This window comes from Lagopus leucura, unplaced genomic scaffold, assembly GCF_019238085.1.
Source record: "Lagopus leucura isolate 7727_CA_CO unplaced genomic scaffold, USGS_WTPT01 Super-Scaffold_100157, whole genome shotgun sequence".
Taxonomy (NCBI): Eukaryota; Metazoa; Chordata; class Aves; order Galliformes; family Phasianidae; genus Lagopus; species Lagopus leucura.
Genome location: NW_024962334.1, coordinates 32,091,268 through 32,110,538, shown reverse-complemented (window position 1 = coordinate 32,110,538; position 19,271 = coordinate 32,091,268). Strand labels below are relative to the sequence as shown.

The following is a 19,271-nucleotide window of genomic DNA, read 5'->3' as shown; positions in this document are numbered from 1 at the left end:
AAATGATGGGGCTGTGGGCACCGTTGTGTGGGATGAGTTTATTCGCCAGCACTACTGCCCGCAGCGCCGCTCCACCCGTCGCGTCTAGCGGGAGGGCCGCCGCCCCTGCGGTTGCCATGGTAACAGCCGGGCCGCCACCGCCCTGTTCGTCTCCAACCAATCATCTCGGACGTGGGGGCGGGACTTCCGGCGGCCGTCCCGGAAGAGGCGGGAGCGGCCCTGCACGAGTTACAGGTGGGAGCAGGGTCTGTGAGGTGGGGGTAGGGGTGAAGGTTTGAATGCGAAGTCGTGCTCGGGACCTACGTGCCCTACAGTGCTTTTGTGCTGAGCTCGCTACCCAGCTGTAGCTCCCGGCAGGAGCACGGGGACGTTTATAGGGGGAGGATGAATTCAGCAATCCATCCCAGCGTGGAGGATGTGATGTGCGTTGTCCTTTCTCATTCGAAAGCAGTTGTGTTCCTTCAGGTCTTCCATCACCTCTCTCCGAACCTAAGCTACGTTGCATCTTTCCTGCAGCTGCCGGCATTGCAGCTGCCCGCATACGGTGCTGAGGTTGCCGGTTGTGTGGGTGTGCTCTGAAACCCTCATCTGTATGTTATTAAAGTTTCCAGGTTCCATTTCTTTTGACTGCTCATTTTAGCAGAATTGCTCATCGTTAGTGTCTCTTCCTCTTGGGGAGACAGGATAGGTACTGGCAGGATGAGGGAAAATGGATTTAAACTGAAAGAGGGTAGATTTAGACTAGATATTAGGAAGAAATTATTAACTGCGGGATACTGGGACGGGTTGCCCAGTGAGGTCCTGAATGCCGTCTCCCTGGAATCATTCAAGGCCAGGCTAGGTGGGGCTTTGAGCTGCCTGGTGTAGTGGGAGGTGTCCCTGCATATAGCAGGAGGATTGGAACTGGATGATCTTAACGTTCCCTTCCAACCCAAATCATTCTATGATTTTTCTGATACAAGTTGTACCAATATTGTTAATGTGCATTCTTAATGCATACCCCTGCCCTGCAATTTTTGTTTAGATAACAGAAAGAGCTGTGTCTATGAACCAAGGAGATAAGAAAGTTCTTCTGAGTCTTTGTCCTGATGAAACAGGAGGTCTTGCTTGGAATTGGTCACTGCATATGCAACATACTTGTGGGAAACTTCTTTATTTGTAACATACTTCTTGGAAAAATTCTGCGTATGTAACACAGGTAATGTATATAATCAGAAGAATTTTTGTGTAAGCTATGCGTGATAGGATTATCCCTATGCATCCAGTGCTGATATTAAAGAATTTCTGCTTTCTAAGCACAGCAATAGTGGATTTCTTGTGTTTGCCACATGAATGCATGCGTTGAGTCCACGCTCTTTACTGTTCATGACAGAGAAGCTCTTCTGCAGTAACACTGTGTACCAGGCCCTGTGAAGTACTGAGGGTCTTTTTGCTTTTCCTGTTGTGTATTCCTTGAACAAACACTTGGTTAAGTGTTCATTAACTGTTGTTAAAAACACAGCTAATAGATTCACCAAGGTTGGAAAAGACCTCTAAGATCATCTGTTCCAACCATTCACCTGCTACCAATGTTTCCCACTAAACCATGTCCTTTAGTACCACATCTAAACATTTCTTGAACACCCTTGAGGACATGGGGCTGTTCTGGGGCAGTCCATTCCAGTGCCTACTCTTGGAGAATAAACTTTTCCTTGTGTCCAACCTCAATCTCTTCCTCCTTGAGGGCATTCCCTCTAGTCTTGTTGCTAGTTACATGGAAGAGGAGGCTGACCCCCACCTGTTGACAACCTCCTTTCAGGCAGCTGTAGAGAGCAATAAGGTCTCCCCTGAGCCTCTTCTTCTCCAAACTGAACAAGTTCCCTCAGCTGCTCCTGGTGGTACTCCACACCCCTCACCAGCTTTGTTGCTCTTCTGAACATTATCCAGGGCCTCGATGTGTTCCTTGTAGTGAGAGGCCCAAAACTGAGCACAGTACTTGAGGTGTGACCTCACCAGTGCTGAGTCGGAAGATCACTTCCCCATTCCTGCTGGCAACACTATTTCTGATACAAGCCAGGATATCATTGGCCTTCTTGGCCACCTGGGCACACTGCTGGGTCATGTCTAGAGCACTGACCAACACCCCCCCTGTCCATTTCCTCTACACAGTCTTCCAGCCACTCTGCCCCAAGCCTGTAGCTTTGCGTAGGGTTGCTGTGGCCAAAGTGCAGGACCCAGCACTTGGTCTTACTGAACTCTATCCCGTTGGCCTTAGCCTCGCTATCCAGCCTGTTCGGATCCCTGTGTAGGGTCTTCTGTCAGACCAACACTTGGCCAACTTGGTGTCATCTGCAAACTTACACTCAATGCCCTCATCCAGGTCATCAATAAAGATATTGAACAGAACAGGCCCCAATACAGACCTGTGGGGGACACCACTCGTGACTGGTCGCTGGTCATGAGATGAAGTAGAAAAAAATTACAGAGAAGTAAAAGCATTTTGGGGATGGACAGTGTAATCCTTCACCAGACAGCTTGAACATTTTCCAATAAGAATTGGCTGATCTATTCCTACTATGATTTAAATACACTCAAGACAAAACTGATCTATAGTGCTTGCATAATTTTTTAAGCCTATATGAAAAAAAAAACAACCTGTCCACAGTCACACATGTTGTCCATGAGGAAGCTGGAATCATATGAACTATAGAGAAAGAGGTGAAGTTTCAGGAAGAGCAAACAGAGAAAGATAATCTTTAAATTGCGCAGATAGAATGAATTGAATAATAGAATAATTAGAACAGGAGTTTCAAAGGTGGGACTCAGAAGAGTCAAAGCTAAATTCTGTGAGGAACCTCTGTGAGTGAATTTTACCAGTAAATGGCAATTAGGGACTTTAATGGGACAGGATTTAGAGGTGACGACACCTTCTTCATGTTTCAGACTGATACTGTAGCCTCATCTGAGAAACTTCCAACATCAAAGATTCTGGTAGCATCTTTGCAATGTGAATGTTCTGCACTGCAGATTCTAGGCATGTTACTTAGCCTATGCTGAAACCTAATAGCTGGTAGCATTACAGTCATAATCTAATCAATGTTTGGATTTTTAGTCAAAATATTGCACTTTTAAAATGGAAGAATCAGAAAGTTGTGCAGCTCAGTTTGTGGTTATATCTTATGTTACGTTTGTAAACTTGAGTATTATGATGAAAGTGCCAAGAAAATATGTTGCTCGTTTCATTTCTTTACCAGCAGAATTTAAGCACTAAAGGAAGATGTCTTTTTTCCCCAAAATCTCTTTTCAACATGAAGTTGAAGAGTATCTCAGCAAAGTGTTCAGAAATAAGGAGGTATGTGAAACAGATACCACTGCTAATCATAGCAAATGCTTCACTAATTGAACACTTCATTATTTTCTGTAACCTTAATGCTTTAAAATAAGGCATTGCCTTGACATTATCCACAGATTTTTAAAGACAGTCCTATTTATATTATAAAATTATTCTGTAGGGCTGTTGGCTCAAAATAATGTTAAGTATTTAACCTAAACAGTATAAATCTGAGGCTTCAGTTTTGGATCCTGCTGAAGGATGATCATGTTGGAGATTAAGCGCACATATATTATTGAGAATATTGAGAAATACTCCCTTACCCAGGGCAAAGTCAAAAATACTATGGATTAGTTATGATTTCCTAATGTCAGCTGAAACAAAAGTGATGTTTTTGTATATATTTTTAAAAGTTAATTCATATTTTTGAATCTGCTTGTCCATCTTCTCAGGTATATTCTTTCTACAGTACCTACAGTATTACAGAACTCACTCACGATTGTCTTCAGTATTTGCTGCAGACTATTTGGAGTGATTTGGCCATTTTCCCAACAAATCCTTTCCTACAACTTTCTAAGGTTGTCTCTGGAACTAGTTCTCTATTGCATAGACATTCCTCACTACTGCGTGCCATACAACCATTATTCCTTCATTTCTGCTTAATGTTTATGTTATGCTTCCACAGAGCAAGAGGTATTGTGTGAATCTCTTTAATCCTTATTTTAAAATCTCTCCTTTCCCTGTCAGCTTATAACTGCTTTAGGTACAAAGGAGGCAGAGAGTAAATATCAATCTCTGTTAAGTCATCTATCTCATCCACCAGCTATCACAACAGTTAGAGTTAACACTAACTTGGCCTCTGTGAAACACGTGAAAAAATTGCTGCTTGAAGAGATCCAGAAGGTTTGTGCAATTTCTTTCTTAAAGCAAAAATAGCAAGATGTTTTGTCTTTTGCCTGATTAAGAGAGCTTTTCATTACTGGAAACTATTCTTAAATTCAATATATGTCCACTACTATTAACAATGTGTAGACATATTGATTTCCTGTCAGCATTAAATTTAATAACATTCATCATCTAGCAGTTACTAGATGATGTTCAGCATTAGTTCAGCATCTAATACATCCAAGAAAATTAACAAGGGAGGGAGAAAGACAATCTTTTTTTCTACATGGCTGATAGGGACCTTAGATAAGCTTAGGTTGCCACTGTAGTAAATACAGTACAGACATCTAAGTCTGGAGAAGATGGTAGAAGAAACAGTTAAAATCTGTAGTTTGATATACTATGTTCAGCAACTTATTTTTAGTAAAGATTAAAGGAGATTGAATGAATATTTCATTCTGAAAACTGTTTAGGAAATGGAGAGAATCTGCATGACGAAAAATCTGCCAGAGTGATGCCCTGCAGCAGCCATAAGTTTTTTACTACTTGTTAATCTTCTGGCCATTTTTTTCAATTTTTACTTACCTAAATTAAACATTTTGTGCTTGATAATACATAAGCCATGATGTAGAAGAACTGGATTATTTGGAAGCTCTATTCTAATTCTTCAGTCTGTTTTAAAAGATCTGGTTCTTCAAGTAAATTATTGATGTTAGTGGGTGTACAGGGAGCTATTGCATGACAGGAGCCAAGATGCTTCTGTGATGCAGAGGCAGTTGACAGCATTCTGTTGGCTAGAATGGTAATGAGTTACGCTAATTTTAGCTTGAATCTGGAAATGGGTACTGCAGTACAATATTTTGCTTAGAGGGAAAATGCTTTGCTGAAATCTGAATTGGCTGGCTTTTCATAACTTCTGGTATTTTTAATAGTGGCCATATTAGAAAAGAAAGTTTATGTAACTTTCTGAAAGTTTATGTAACAGTTTCTAGCAACATTATGCAAATGGATCATTTTCTTTGTTAAGGGATAACATTTATTGGATGCAAATAATGATAACTTTGCATGTTTGGGGTGCATATTTTAAAAGCCTCAAGCAAGCAGACATCTTTTTAAAATCCCAGAATCATTTTAAAGGGGGAACTTGTAATTTCTTTGCAACTTTATGCACAATTCAGCTCTCAGTATTCAATCAAATTTCAGTTGAAATGAGAAATAGAAAAAGTCTTGCCACTCTGATACATACTCAGACAATGCACGAGTAGAGTTTAACAGTAGTTTGTAATTAAGAATAGTAAAAAAAAAAGTGATTTATAATTAACAGCATCAAAATCATAACAAATTAGACCCTATCTTCAGTGTGTGTGGTACAATGACGTGATGATAACCTGACACAACTTTCTTCCAGCAGAGAGTAAAAATGAGTAGTAGGGTTATGAGTGTCAGGACACTGTCCCACTCTCCAAAGTCTATTTTCTCAGTGAACCTGTTTACAGATTTATTACTTCTCTATTTACTCATTATTTAGTGCTTTACATCTGTATTTATATTACGGATTGTCTCCCTGTAAAACATTCCCTTAATCTCTCTCAACCGTTTTCACTTTTTTTTTTTATTGTACAGCTATCAATTGTGAATGGAAAAAAAAGTGTTTTCAATTGAATCAACTAGTTAAATATTAGCTTCTTAGTCTAATTTACTGTGTGTTTTTGTTTGTTTGTTTGTTTTAATTTAACAGCAATTTAAAGGAACCTGTGTTCCAGTTCTTGAGCACCCACAACTCCGGGACATCTTATTAATTCCCGCTATTGGACCCAGGTTTGAATTTTTCAGTGTTTAACTTTAAAAATACATATTTTACTTGTAAATTTAATTTTAAACAGGATAACTAACTGGCAGTAAGTAAAGCACAACTTCATTTATACTGAGGCCTAGCAGACAGTCACTATCTGAACGGGGTCACAGTTTTATTCTTAAAGGATACAAGAAAGTGCAGAGACAGTTAATTATCTAAGAGATAAAGTTATTAAATGGAAAATGTAACATAACTGCGTCTTCTCTGGAAAGGCAGGTAGGTGGCAGAGAGAAGAATTAAAGTTTTGTGGAGGCTGGATAGAGAGTTATAGGGTAAAATAGAAAATGCAGTATTTTCTTCTCCTGAAATCTGGTCCAGTATGAGACCTCAGGAGATTGGTATCAGTAACAATGGAAGGATTCCTGAGTAATTTTTATCCCCTTCAGAATGATTATTAGTTTTAAGCTATATTTGGCTCTTTCCATTGTTGCTTCCGTCTTTGCCCCTTGGAGTTTCTTCAGTTTTATTGATTTCATTAAAGAACATTTGATTTGAAGTATCTTGTTCGTTATTAAGACTAACAAACTTTGGTTTGTAACAGGATTAGATAGAGATTGGTAACAAGCAGTTCTAGTTAGTAAATGCATTCACACTCAATTTTTTAGAAATTTTGTAGAAACTTTTTGTGAACATTCTGTTCTTTTTATAATTGAACATGTTTACACTTTAATTACTTTGGGTAACTCTTCACAATTCTTACTGGCAAAACTCCCTACTCCTTATCATGTGTTTATTACATAAATATGTAGCAGTTGTTAAATACAAAGTCACTTTACAGTCATGTGGTCTAGGAAGGGATAGGGATTATTTCTTGATCTCAGTATAATTCATTTGTATTCCTGTATTAGATTTCTAGTACTGGCAGAATGTGTCTCAATCTGGTTTATTTTGAGGACTGTTTTGTAGTAGTTGTTGTTGTTTTCTCTTCTGTCCTTTGATTCCTTTCTAAGATTAAACTTTTTAATTGACCACATGATAGTTACATATTTTTTCTTCTATATTGTAAGGTAAAAAAATTATGAACCAGAGAGTTTACTTGGGAAAGAGAAATATTTCTTTCAGTATTTTTTTTTTTTAACTGAATTGCATCCTGTGTTTTTAGGCAAGATTTAAAAAAATATGAGTCTGAAGTCATTGTTGGAGCACAGTGTGGGTATGCAGTACTTCGAGGAGCGCACGTTTATGTTCCTGGTATCATATCTACTTCAAGATGTAAGAGTTCTCTACATGTAAAACTTCTAAATAGGGAACAAAAAAAGTCACTCTTCAATTAATTTCCAATAAATAAAGTAATTTGTTTTGTCTTCTGTTCACAGCTGAAATTAATCTTATGTTATACAGTCAATGCATATTTTATCTGGCTTTTGTTGGAAATTTTATGTGTGATACATAAGAAAATGACACAAAATTATTTCTCACATTAAGTTCCCCTCACAGTATTTAAATCTTTAGCTGAAGTATTCTTCTCAGAGATTTCATTTTCTTATATTCATTTTGGAAATCTTTTTCAAAGAACACGAATTAAAACCTGTCTTTTAAGTGTTTTTTTTTTTTTTTTGTGTGTGTGTTTTTTTGTTGTTTTTTTTTTTTTTAAAAGTGACACTTTCCTGTCTTGGGGGAAAAAAAGAAAGGGTGCTGCAACAAATGGATGGTGGCTGGACGTATGTTGATGGTACCTAAATGTTAGCTGGATGTATGTTGGTTGTGTAGGGAACAGTATTTCAAGAAGTATTTTCTCTTCATGTAGCCACAAAGGCAGTTAACTTTACTATCCTGTTAGATTCCAAGGTACAAATCTAGAAAAATAGATTTTTTCCCAATGGTAATTCATTTCTTATTGTTTGTCTATGAGACATCGAGTAGAATCTTCTTTTTCAGTTGATGAAAAAATCTTCAATTTTAATGCCATTTTCTTTAGAAATGGAAAATTTGTGCTTTTCCATCTTTCAGCACTGATGAGACAAAAAAATCTGCTAGGTAACCATGTGGTGATATAAGAAATAAACTAAAGGCTTGTCTAGGTGCTTAAGAAACAAGTCTGATTTGTAACCTAGTGGTTCTCAATAGCTCTAGATAATTGGGAGTCATCATTCTTTATGCATGCTTTCAAGCTCAATGCCTATGAGGTCATTTATTTTGCAGTGATGTAGGAGTTGAAGCAGTCTACTGAAAACCCTAAATTATTTGGTCCTTACTGTCAAGTATAAGATTAAATTCAAGATTTCTGTTCTTTGCCCAGTTGTGAAGGCTGGAGATTTAGTCTCAGTCTATTCGGATATTGAAGGGAAATGTAAAAGAGGAGCCAAAGAATTCGAAGGAGTCAAAGTTTTCCTTGGAAATGGGATTTCAGAACTGAGTCGTAGTGACATTTTCAGTCCGCATGGCCGAATGACGTAAGTCCTTGGTAACAGCAATCTGTATCTACAGATATTTCCAATTTTAAATGTAGGTTTTTATCATTGTTTATCCAACTTAATGATGTCATTTTAAAGAACATCAATAGTAAAGGTATTTTTCTTGGCTGATTTATAATGGTTTCATTTTTGTAAGGTTTTGTTTTGAATTTCTCTATATAAGCACAATGATTTTAATACTGTTAAAAATGATACACCTTTGTACTTGACATAATTATTTTGTGTTTTTCAGTGGGCTAGGCGTAAGAATGACAGAGCCAGTCTATCTTAGTCCTTCGTTTGACAGTGTGCTTCCTAGTCATTTATTTTTACAGGTAGGATTCTGGCCAAAATAAAAACCTGTACTGGTTGCAGAACAATGAGTATCCTCTGAGCACTCATAACTCGTTATAACAATATTCACTGTGTGTTACAGCACCCAATTATCTGTTTGAATTTAAAGAAAACAAAGAATGAATGTAGTATCTGCATGTTTAAGTCAACTTAAGAGGTTCTTTTTGCACAAACACTCCATAGAACTTTTAGTTTTTGGAATCTGCCTTATGAACCACAAGACATGAGCCTCTTTCAAGGTACCCACTTCTGTAGATAAGGAGGAAAATCTTCAAATAATTGATCTTAAATTGAAGAGAACTTGAACTTCATTCTTGACAGCTTTTTCATCTGCAGCTTTAACATTTACGGAACCTAAACCGCTTTTCCCCATGCAGCAAGTTTGTTTAAAAAGAGTAGACATAACAATTGGTCATTTAGGCTATGTTGAAACATAGGATGATTAAATAAATGGAACTTTTTTGTATTCTAAGATCAAGTAAAATTCATAATTTCAGTTTGTTGGAATTAAAAAAAAGGTTTAAAACATGAGCTAGATGTCCAAGAGCACACTAATAATGGTATTTTTTTTTTAAATATAAATACAAACAATCCCTGGGTTTAGAAAAACCCTCCAGAAAGTAGTTTTACTCTGTAAAGCAAATGTAAATTTTATCTCAAATAAGCCCTTCTTCAATGATATTCTCTGAAATAGTAAATTACTTCATTTAATATGTATAACAATCACTCAGATTTGTTCTGCTTGTACAGTTAGCACAATTCAGCTTCTCAGTACATTAATTCAGCAACTTTAAACTCCTGCCTATTCATCTAATTGCTTGATACTAAACTACACCAATGTGTTTCAATAAACCAAATGAGTATAAAATCCTCGTAACATACAGAACTACTCTATGTCTATGGTAGTATCAATTTAATTTATTTTCAGTTTTAGCAGTGTAGCCTCCCTAGCCACAAATCCTTAAACTTTAGTCATAGATACTCACAGGTGGCTTTAAATATACAAGAGCCAATGGAGACTTCAGACATCTGCTGTCGCTTTTAAATATTTCATTTTCTGGTAAGGAACCAACAACAATATCTTCAGTGTCTTCAGTGCTGAATTTTATATTTATTTTTAACATGTTTGTCATTCCTTATTCCAGGACTTGGTATAGGCCATAAGGTTTGAATTCTCCTGTTTTTGTTTTTATGATAGAACTTACCTTCAGTTGTTGTCAGCCATGTTTTAAACCCTCAACCAGGAGAAAGAATTTTGGACATGTGTGCTGCACCTGGAGGAAAAACAACCCATCTTGCAACATTAATGTGTGATCAAGTAAGAGAAGTCACTCAGCATTTTCTGTCTCAGTGGAGAAAGTCTGAGCACCATCATTTTAACAGATGCATACAGATAACTTAGAATAGCAAGCCACCAATACTCGAACGTTCTGCTTACAGTGTATTTTGTTAGTAACTGAAATGAGCACAGACTACTAAAAGGTCGCCATCCCACTTAAGACCTGATTTGCTGCAAATTGATGTGTTGAAATATATCTTTGATTTCACTTATTTGTAATGGAAGAATTTGTTGCCTTGCACGTTATTCAGAAATATGCTGGATTAATGAAACTCAGGATTTATGGGAATCACAGGTTGCTGCTGTCTGCTGAAAGAATGTGTAGTTTTAAAGTAGGAATTGGGAACAGCTAAATTTTGAGGATTTATTACTGTTCAGAGCCCAGTCCAAAACAACCATTTTTCCCCAGATGTCACAGAGGAAATCGCAGTAGCGACTGGAATGGGCCAGATGGGGGAGACCTGTTGTATTTCAGTCTGTTCCTGTTGCTGAGTGCCTCTCAAGACAAGAAATTACCTTAGTATGTCCACAGTACAGCACATGAGCAGTAAAGCCACCATTTCAGCAACAGCCTTAACAACTTTTCAGCACCAGAACTTAGTGTGCATGTACAACATGCTGAATGTTAATAGGGGAGAAGCAGTGGCATCAGATCATTGAGTGCTCATGTTAGAGGTGATTTAGCTCACAGCAGCTGGGGACTAGAAACAATTGAAACAACATAAATCCTTTTCTTTCTTTCCAGTCCTAGACCAACAAACTGGCTAACCTGGTTACTACAGTCAACCAGCGTACCTTCACTGACTTTTTTTTTTTTTTTTTTTTTTATACAGTCTATTTGTTATACAGTCATGTTGCTCTCCCACTAGTCTTCTAGAGATCTATCACCAAATAAAAAAGAAATCATCATGTTTTCTCAGAAGATCTGAATCACTGTAGCAATTCCATTCATAGTTATTGGTCTTTGGCTATGAGTTGTTTGTTTCCTTTTGTTTCCTTTTGTTCTGTTTTTTTTTAAGGTTGTTTTTGGAGGCTGATTACTGTTTTGGATTTCACTGACAATACTGAAAAATGTTTTCTTTCCTGTTTACAAATTTCATCTAGCAGGTAGTGCTGTATGCCTGCTTTGATTTGATTTATCCTGCACAGAAAAAGAGAATTTTTTCCTAGCTGAAAGGAATGAGGCAGTAGTTGTCACGACTGCGAGCGTAATGGTATTTTATGAACCTCAGCCAGAGGAACGGCTGCAGGTCTCCTTTTCTCAGAACTGAGCTGTATGTAATAACATTTCCACACAAATTTAAAACCTGTTTACCTATTTTACCATATATTTAAATCTTCTACCTTCTAACAAATTATCTTTTTTTTTTTTTTTACTTAATTTAATGCTCAGTAAAACATTACTAAACAAAAGAAAATACAAACAAAATCGTGTTGAAAGTCAGACAGTATAGTTTCCCATTTTGGAGTGATCATGCCAAACAGGGTGTATAGAGCTCCAGACCAGTATCTACCCTAATAGGGGTGTCATGGAAAACATGGGAGAACAAGGACTACTGGAGTGTATATTTAAAAATAATATCATTCTTTAGGGAAAATTAAGCTTCATTACACTGATCAAAAAGAAAAAAAAAATAATCAGGAATTGCATATCCACTTAATCCCTATGCTTTTGATTAAAAAAAAAACCAAACAAACAAAAACAAACTTTTTTTTCAGGGTGAAGTAATTGCAATGGACAAGATAGCTAACAAGGTCAAAAAAATTAAGCAGAACGCTGAATTACTGCAGTTGAATTGTATAAAGGCATTTTGCTATGATGGAACAAAAGCACTGTCAGTTGAGAAGAGAGAGGATAAACAAGGTAAAGTAAACAATTTTGGTAATAGTAGTATTAGAATAAATGTCAGTTTTTTATCAGTAGTATTAAACCAGTCACCAGTTCATAAGTTTTTGAAATCTTGGCAGATAGCTCAGCTGCTTCAGCCTGTGGAACTCCTCTTATTTTCTTCTCTGTTGTGATTTTCAGCTTTCCCATAAAGCAACTACAAAGCTCAAACTATCTGTCTTTATCACAACCTAATATGCTCAAAAGGAATGCATTCCCTTTCCAGGTATTATCAGAGATTGACGAACCCTAAACCTTGTTTCATGATAATACTTAACCCCATACTCTGAACTGTTTTGCTTAGTCTGAGAAATAAATTACTTCTGCAGAATTTCTTGCTTTTTTTCTGCCTCAAAATCTTCATCTGTAAAATTGGGTTATTAATACCTAACTCCCAGGAGTATTGCAAAGTTTAGTTCAATGATGTTTGTTCAGCTGTTTAGGGGAAAGCAATAAAACAGTGTATTATTTTGAGTTCATTTCATTTGCTTTTCTGAAGTACTGTATTTATGATACTGATTCTGTTCCCATGATGGAAAGATTTAAGCAGTATCTGCTGTCTAGATTATTTTTAGTTTGTTGTGCAAAGTGTGCTGTTCTCTCACTCTGCTTTTTTCCAGTAACTGGTTTGCCTAAGTAGGGATCAGGTTGCATAATTCACCTTCCTTGTCCCCATCCCTTATTGTCATCCCTGTTTTGCAGGAAATAAGGTATTTTTCTTAATCATCTATGAATGCAAGATATTGTAGGTGGTTCATAGCACTTGCACAGATGAACAAGAGCTAGCTATAATACTCAGGGATCATGAAAGCTTTTCTGTACATCCCTGCAATTATGACATTCGACATATTTTGAAGGCTGAATTGGAGATAGGTAAATCAGCAGTGCCAAGAGTCTTCTCTGGTGATAGTGGAACAACCTAGGTAGCAGTAGTGTGAAGTCATCCACTCCTTTTCACTTGTGACCTGCTTGCATATTTCAGGAAGAGAAGAAGAAAAGGAGGCAAAGCATATAAATGTCTCTCTTCCTCATTGGTTACTCAGATACACATACAGAGCTCCTTTTGTCTTGGTAATCCTGTGCTGAATTGTTTCTTGAGCACTAGAGCAATAGACATTTTGGGGCTGTTGAACTAGTGGGATTTGGAAAGGTGAAAGGATAGGCTCCACATAAAGAAGGTACATATTTCTCTATCTATCCAGGCAGTATTCAGAGGTAGTGCCCATCTTTTCCATCCTTCTCTACTGAATTGTTCTGCTGCAGAGACAGCACATGTAGAAAACTAGTAGAATTTGAACGTCTGGTATTTCATGTTATCAAGTACTCTATTTTCTGTGTGAATTGCATGAAGAGTTATATAGGCAGTCCAATTCTTATTACTTAAGGCAGTCTTAATGGTTAACCATGCACTTCTCTCAGTAATGATTTGATCACTTATGAGCTGTCTGTGTTTCATAACAACTTATATGCACAACTGCGTACCTAGCACCTCTGACCAATCTTACTTCAATATTTTTGTTTGGTTTTATGTTTTATTTTCAAAATATCAGTTGAAAAATATTGATGTCTAAAGCAATTATCCACTATTTGCATAATCTATAATTCCTTTTCTGTCAGACAAAATCTACCACCAGCACTGATGAAACTTGTCTCTAGCTGAGATCACTTTTGCAGATACCATGTATAGGACTTTAATGTGTTATGGCAATTAAGCCGTAACAGTCTGCCATTTCCTATGGTGAATTCTCACGGAAAGAAGAGACACATTTTTTTTTACAGAAGGACCTCCATTCTTACCAGAATCATTTGATCGAATTCTTCTTGATGCTCCATGCAGTGGGATGGGGCAGAGACCAAACATGGCTTATTCCTCGACTTTAAAGGAAGTGACATCTTACCAGCCACTGCAACGCAAGCTTTTCACTGTGGTACGTATTAATTATTGAGTAGCTAAATTAAATTGATCATAAGCAGTTTTGCAATGTAAAACTTAACTTCACTTGCCAGAATGTTGCTTCATTTTCCATACCTTTTCAGCAGTTAGGTGCTGGGATGCATACATTTCAAAGTTCTCTCTATTCAGGGCAAATGTAGCACGAGAGTTCTGTTAAACATTTCCATAAAACTGCTGTTTTGCAGAATGTCCCTCTTTCTAAATATGTTTCATGTCTGTTCTTTGCCCTTTTTCTAGGTTTTTCATTCCTAGTTATTGTTCCTAGCTGCTTGTACACTGCATTCTTGCTGTAATGGTACTAGAAACCATGAAGTGCTAACCTCTTTCCTTTTTTTTTTTTTTTTTTTTTTTTAATCACTGGGTAGTGTTATTAAGGTTTTATTTTTCCAACTACAGTTTCTTCTGTCACAAAACCATCTGCAGTTCTCAGCTTATTCCTAAATTTAATTGAAGAATATTAAAGTATGTGCATTTTGCCTGATTTCCAGCTGGTCTTTTGTTATCCTTCATCTTTGAAGATCAGTAGTTCCTAGAACACTTAGACTTGTTCTTCTGCAGATGTATGCTAGGATGCAGCCCACCCTTTTTAAGCTCAAGTATTTGATGTTGACTTCTAACCCTTGAAATCTCAGTTCCCTGTTCTCCATAAAGTCTAAAACATTCTTCTTTTTTTTCTCCTTAGGGTAAGTAGTGCAGTTTTCTTTATGTTGTTTCTTTTGATACAACTTAAAGAACTTAAGTCATTTGTTCAGCTTTGTTTTCTCTCTTTCAGGCTGTTGAGGTCAAAGAGAAGGAAAGTTGAGATCATTTAGGAGCACTTAAATATTTATAAAACAAGATAGTGCTCTCCTGTCTTTCACAAGCCCCCTTTTTTAAAGTAAAGTTGATGACAGCATTAGCATTCGGTTAGCCTTTCAGCTCCACCAGATCTGCTGCTAGGTGAAGTCAGTTCACTGGAGCATGGGAAAGATGTCTGTAAACAACAGTAAACAAAAACCTCTGAATTTTTCTATTCTTTTTCCCTTCAGTTTTCTTGGTTTCAGTTTATAATGATTGGCAAGGTCTAAGTCACAGAGCAGGTGAAAGTGTTTTTCTGTGCAGCAGTGTGGACTCTTACCACTTCCTCACATAGCCTGCAGTGGTACTATACAGAATAGATGCTGGAGCACACAGCCAGAAGGCCATATTACAAGTTCCCTTGTTAGTAAGAGCACCCTTGCCCTGATACTGAAGGACAAGATTTCCTGAAGCTTTTGTAAACCTGAATTATACTTATTCAAAGTGAATTACAGCTTGAAAAGAAGCACAGATATAACCATGCCAAATATATGGAACAGCTGACATCTAATATCAGTGACAGAAATACTGTGTAACTATCTGTGCTTGGCAGCATGTGATGAAAACAAAACTAATCTGTATGAGATATGCAGAGCTGCACAAATAACAAATCCTACCGGGTGAATCATCTCAGTAGCATTAAGAAAGTGCATGAACTATAATGCTGATTTTGAAAGAAAAGCCTTTCTAATCTATGTGAACCTTTAATGTGTGCCCCAAGAAGAATTAGCATTCCAACGCTGTTTTAGACAGAAAGATTTAAGTGTTAATTTTTAATATTATAGCTTAACAATTCCTTGGTTACCATTACTTTATATGAAACATTTTGCCTTTAAATATAAGCTGAAATGTTGTTTCTTTTTCCCTGCAGGCAGTGAAATTACTGAAGCCAGGAGGTGTCTTAGTATATAGTACATGTACAATTACACTTTCTGAAAATGAGGAGCAAGTTGCATGGGCTCTGGAAACTTTTCCATGCCTCCAGCTTCAGCTACAGGTACTGGTATTAATAGGATGCTTGACTTGTTTTGGCACCATAATGGTACTCAGTATATTTACCATCAATAAATCTCTTTTTTACTATAGAGACTTTTAACTGCTAGGGATAAAAATAATTTCTGATGCTCTTCAAACCTTTTTTCGTGCTTAATTGAGCTTCATTTAGGGAACATTAAGTAGTTTCCAACTGTGTGCTCAGGTTGTTTTGATTTGTACAACAATCATTTAACACACAGGAGGACTAAAAGACTGCTCAGGTTAAAATTCCTCTTGCTATTCTTTCTTTACGTGCATGCATTTTATTTTCTTTTTCCGCCCATTAACAAGAGGTGAAAAATTTTTTATTAAAGTTTCTGAAGCAGTGAAGATTATATAAAGGATGGGAAATAACTTGAAGGAGAATTTTATATGCATGGGAACCATCTTTGTGTTACATAAAGAACGAGGGAATAAATTTATTTCAAGCTCAGTGGCTCAAGACCGTACCTTGTCTTTTTTAGAGCCAGTGACTACTGTAAAAGTGCCTAAGGGGAGAAAGTATATAAGGAGATACTAGAATTTGTATCCACACTGCCTACCTTTCAAAATCACATCTCCTTTATTAGTACCTTGCGACAGTTTATCATCAGACCATATATATGTAGCTTTCTCCTTTGTCAGTGTGATGAGTTGGAGTGTTAGTTGTACGTCATCATGGCACTGAGAAGAAGCCTAATCTGGTACCTGTTCAACTTGTGCATTCCTTAATGCCTTGTTTCTGTCTTAAGAGCTTGGATGTATCTTTTAACTGAAAAAACTTAAAAAATACACAGTGTTGTACAAGAAGAAAATATATGAAGGCTGCCAAAGATTTAAAAGGACCAAAGATTTTCTTAAAGATTTATACGCCAGCGTTCTTCTGCACATTGGTACAAATTCAAACCTTCCATCTATATTAGAATTGTTTTTCAATTCCAGCTCTTTCAGCTGAGATCATTAAGTAAAACTTAACAGCATGGGAAATTGTCCTCAGCAGAATGACAAAGCAAAACATAAGTCCTGTTAACCTAAATTCAGGATTCCAACTTGATAGACTCGATACCTCACCAGTAATATGCTCTGAATAAAGTACTTTTTTCACACAAAAATGACATTTCTATAAAAGTTTTGTGTATAGCACAGTTTAAATAAGATGACACTGAATTATTTACCTACAGATGGTCTATCATATCTTATAACCAGCTACCCTGCTGAGGTGATCTTTTCCAATGAGGCTAGAATCTAGGGTTGACTCACCTTATGCTCCTTCACTTATTTCTTACATTCTTTCTGTCTCTCAGCCACACCTGCTTTTTACCCAGCCCACTATTTCCCACAATCTCAGTTTGGCGACAGGTCTTGAAATCAGGCTGTGCAAGGCAAAATTAGAGGTGGAGCCATCGGTATTGATCTCAGAAGTGGAGGTTACTGCTGGACAGTTGATCCTGTGCCTGGGCAGACTTACTGCCTCTTAGGGATTTACACACAGGAGATAACATTATCTATCAGCTTCAATGTGGTAACTAATCTGGAAGGAAAAGGGAAGAGATAGAGAATAAAACCAGTCTTTGAACAAGCAAGTCACTGCACCCTGGGTAATACCGTTTTCTGCAAAAATCCCCTTGTATTCCAGTACTTCAAGTCACCACCCCTTTCTCCCTTTGTATGTTGATTTTTTTTAGTTTCCAACAGATGCCTTTTTGTCTCTTACCTGGAAAGCACTGAATTCTTATTAAAGGAAAGGAAGAGAAGAATTGAGCAGCAGCTTCCCGGCTGCCCAGCTTTAAGCTGGCAGTGCATCGTTAAGCAGTTAACTCACATCACGTGGTGGTGGGGTGAGCACCTGTGTTAGCAAAGTCTGAGGGCCCAAGAAACGATCTGCTCTGTGCTGCATTACAGATTAACAAAGGAGTTCTTTACTTTGCTATTGCTATGCCAGCTTTTACAAATGTTGTTCTGTCTCCTATCTGAATGCATTAGATTAATGATCCAGATAAGAATCAGCTTATTTATTAAATAAAAAGGAGTCAAGGCATCACAGGGAGTGCTGAGAAGAGGGGTGGGGCTGAGAAGAATTCCCTCCTATCCAGGATTTTGATGCCAAATGTCCTTCTGAATTCAGATGCCTATGCTGTTCCTTCCTCTGTGTCCTATACAAACGTGTCCCATTTAGCCATTAGTCTAATTACATAACACAGAAAATCTGGAGCGCCAAATTTTTCTGCTGCATCATCTTCTTCCAAAATGATGCCTCTTTAGGCAGCGTTTTTTCACTCTCTCCAGTTGAAGTTTTCTATGTGAAGAATCCAGGTATTTCTACTACTGTTACTGAGCAACCGACTAAGGAATCTCTCTTTTTGACTACTTGTGGTTGTTTACACAGGAGTGCTTCAGCATTTAAGTGAAAAACCTAAAACTTTCACATGCGTTGGATGCTGCTAACAGCCTTCTTGTGATTGGTAGGGACTTCACTCTTTTGGGACTGATTTAGACCTATGGATGTCACCTATCCTCTCTAAGTGGTCCAATCACTAAACAAGCGGGATAAGTGGGCTTGGCCCCATCACCAGCACCATGGTGTTGGACGTGTTGTATGCACTCATGTGTGCTTGCCAGATTAAAAAAGGGAGGGCCATGTAACTTCTGAGCTTCCCTGTGGTGTACATGATACAAACCTAGTGTGTCCGCATTACGTTAGGTAGCTCTGCAAATACTTAAAGGAATACATCTAGGAAACCAGGGACTTTGTACTGATGTGGTAATTTGCTTTTCTTTGTTACTTGCAAAGGAACCTCACATTGGAGGAGAAGGCATGAGGGGAGCTGGACTGGCACTCCATCAGTTGAAGCTGCTGCAGAGATTTGATCCATCTGCTGGGACTTTGCAAGGAACGGATATGGAATCTTTGCAAGATTGCAGGGAGGAAGATTTGGTTTCACTGGCAAATAAGGACTGTATAGGATTTTTTATTGCAAAATTTATGAAGTTGAAGGGTAAATAAGCATCTAGCAGTACAACCTGGAAGAATACCTCTGCGAGCCTAAGAGCAGTTCAGACGTGAAGTGCATGTGGTGGTGCTGCGAGGCTGCCAAACCAATCGGTGACGGCAGGGTTGCCATGGCAGCGCTACAATCTGCCAGCTGTTCTGCTGGGAAAGAGCCACAGGTTGCAGAAAGTCGGGGCTGGGGGAAGGGCAGCATCATTTTTAGGTCTGTTTGCTTTTATATTCACAGCAGGTCAGCGCCTGGATGACAAGTATGTTCAGTAATGCTTCTGTCTGTTATCTCCTGCTGTGTCAGTGGCTTACCTAGTACAGGAGAAGTGGGAACAGGGGCTGGGGGGTGGCGAGGTAAGCTCCTCTGTGAAATGCAAGCAGAAATAAAACAGACGGGAACCATTACTGTGAATTCTGGAATAAGGTTTTTCTGTGGAGCTTTAC

The 19,271-nt window shown here is 37.8% G+C and overlaps 1 protein-coding gene across 2 annotated transcripts; it reads left to right on the top strand.

Moving 5' to 3' along the window:
• The first annotated feature begins 149 nt into the window (after positions 1-149).
• NSUN6 (NOP2/Sun RNA methyltransferase 6) lies at positions 150-18,927 on the top strand. Of its 2 annotated transcripts, none has more exons than XM_042888070.1 (13): positions 150-234; positions 1,025-1,198; positions 3,237-3,331; positions 4,058-4,213; positions 5,934-6,013; positions 7,153-7,262; positions 8,290-8,443; positions 8,697-8,778; positions 9,996-10,115; positions 11,856-12,000; positions 13,804-13,952; positions 15,687-15,812; positions 18,621-18,927. In XM_042888070.1, the coding sequence occupies exons 3-13, from the start codon at positions 3,257-3,259 to the stop codon at positions 18,831-18,833; spliced, it is 1,410 nt and encodes a 469-aa protein (XP_042744004.1). In that variant the 5' UTR covers positions 150-234; positions 1,025-1,198; positions 3,237-3,256; the 3' UTR covers positions 18,834-18,927. The 2 variants fall into 2 exon arrangements, with proteins under 2 accessions (XP_042744004.1, XP_042744005.1); XM_042888071.1 differs by having other exon boundaries at positions 3,234-3,331.
• The last annotated feature ends 344 nt before the right edge of the window (positions 18,928-19,271 follow it).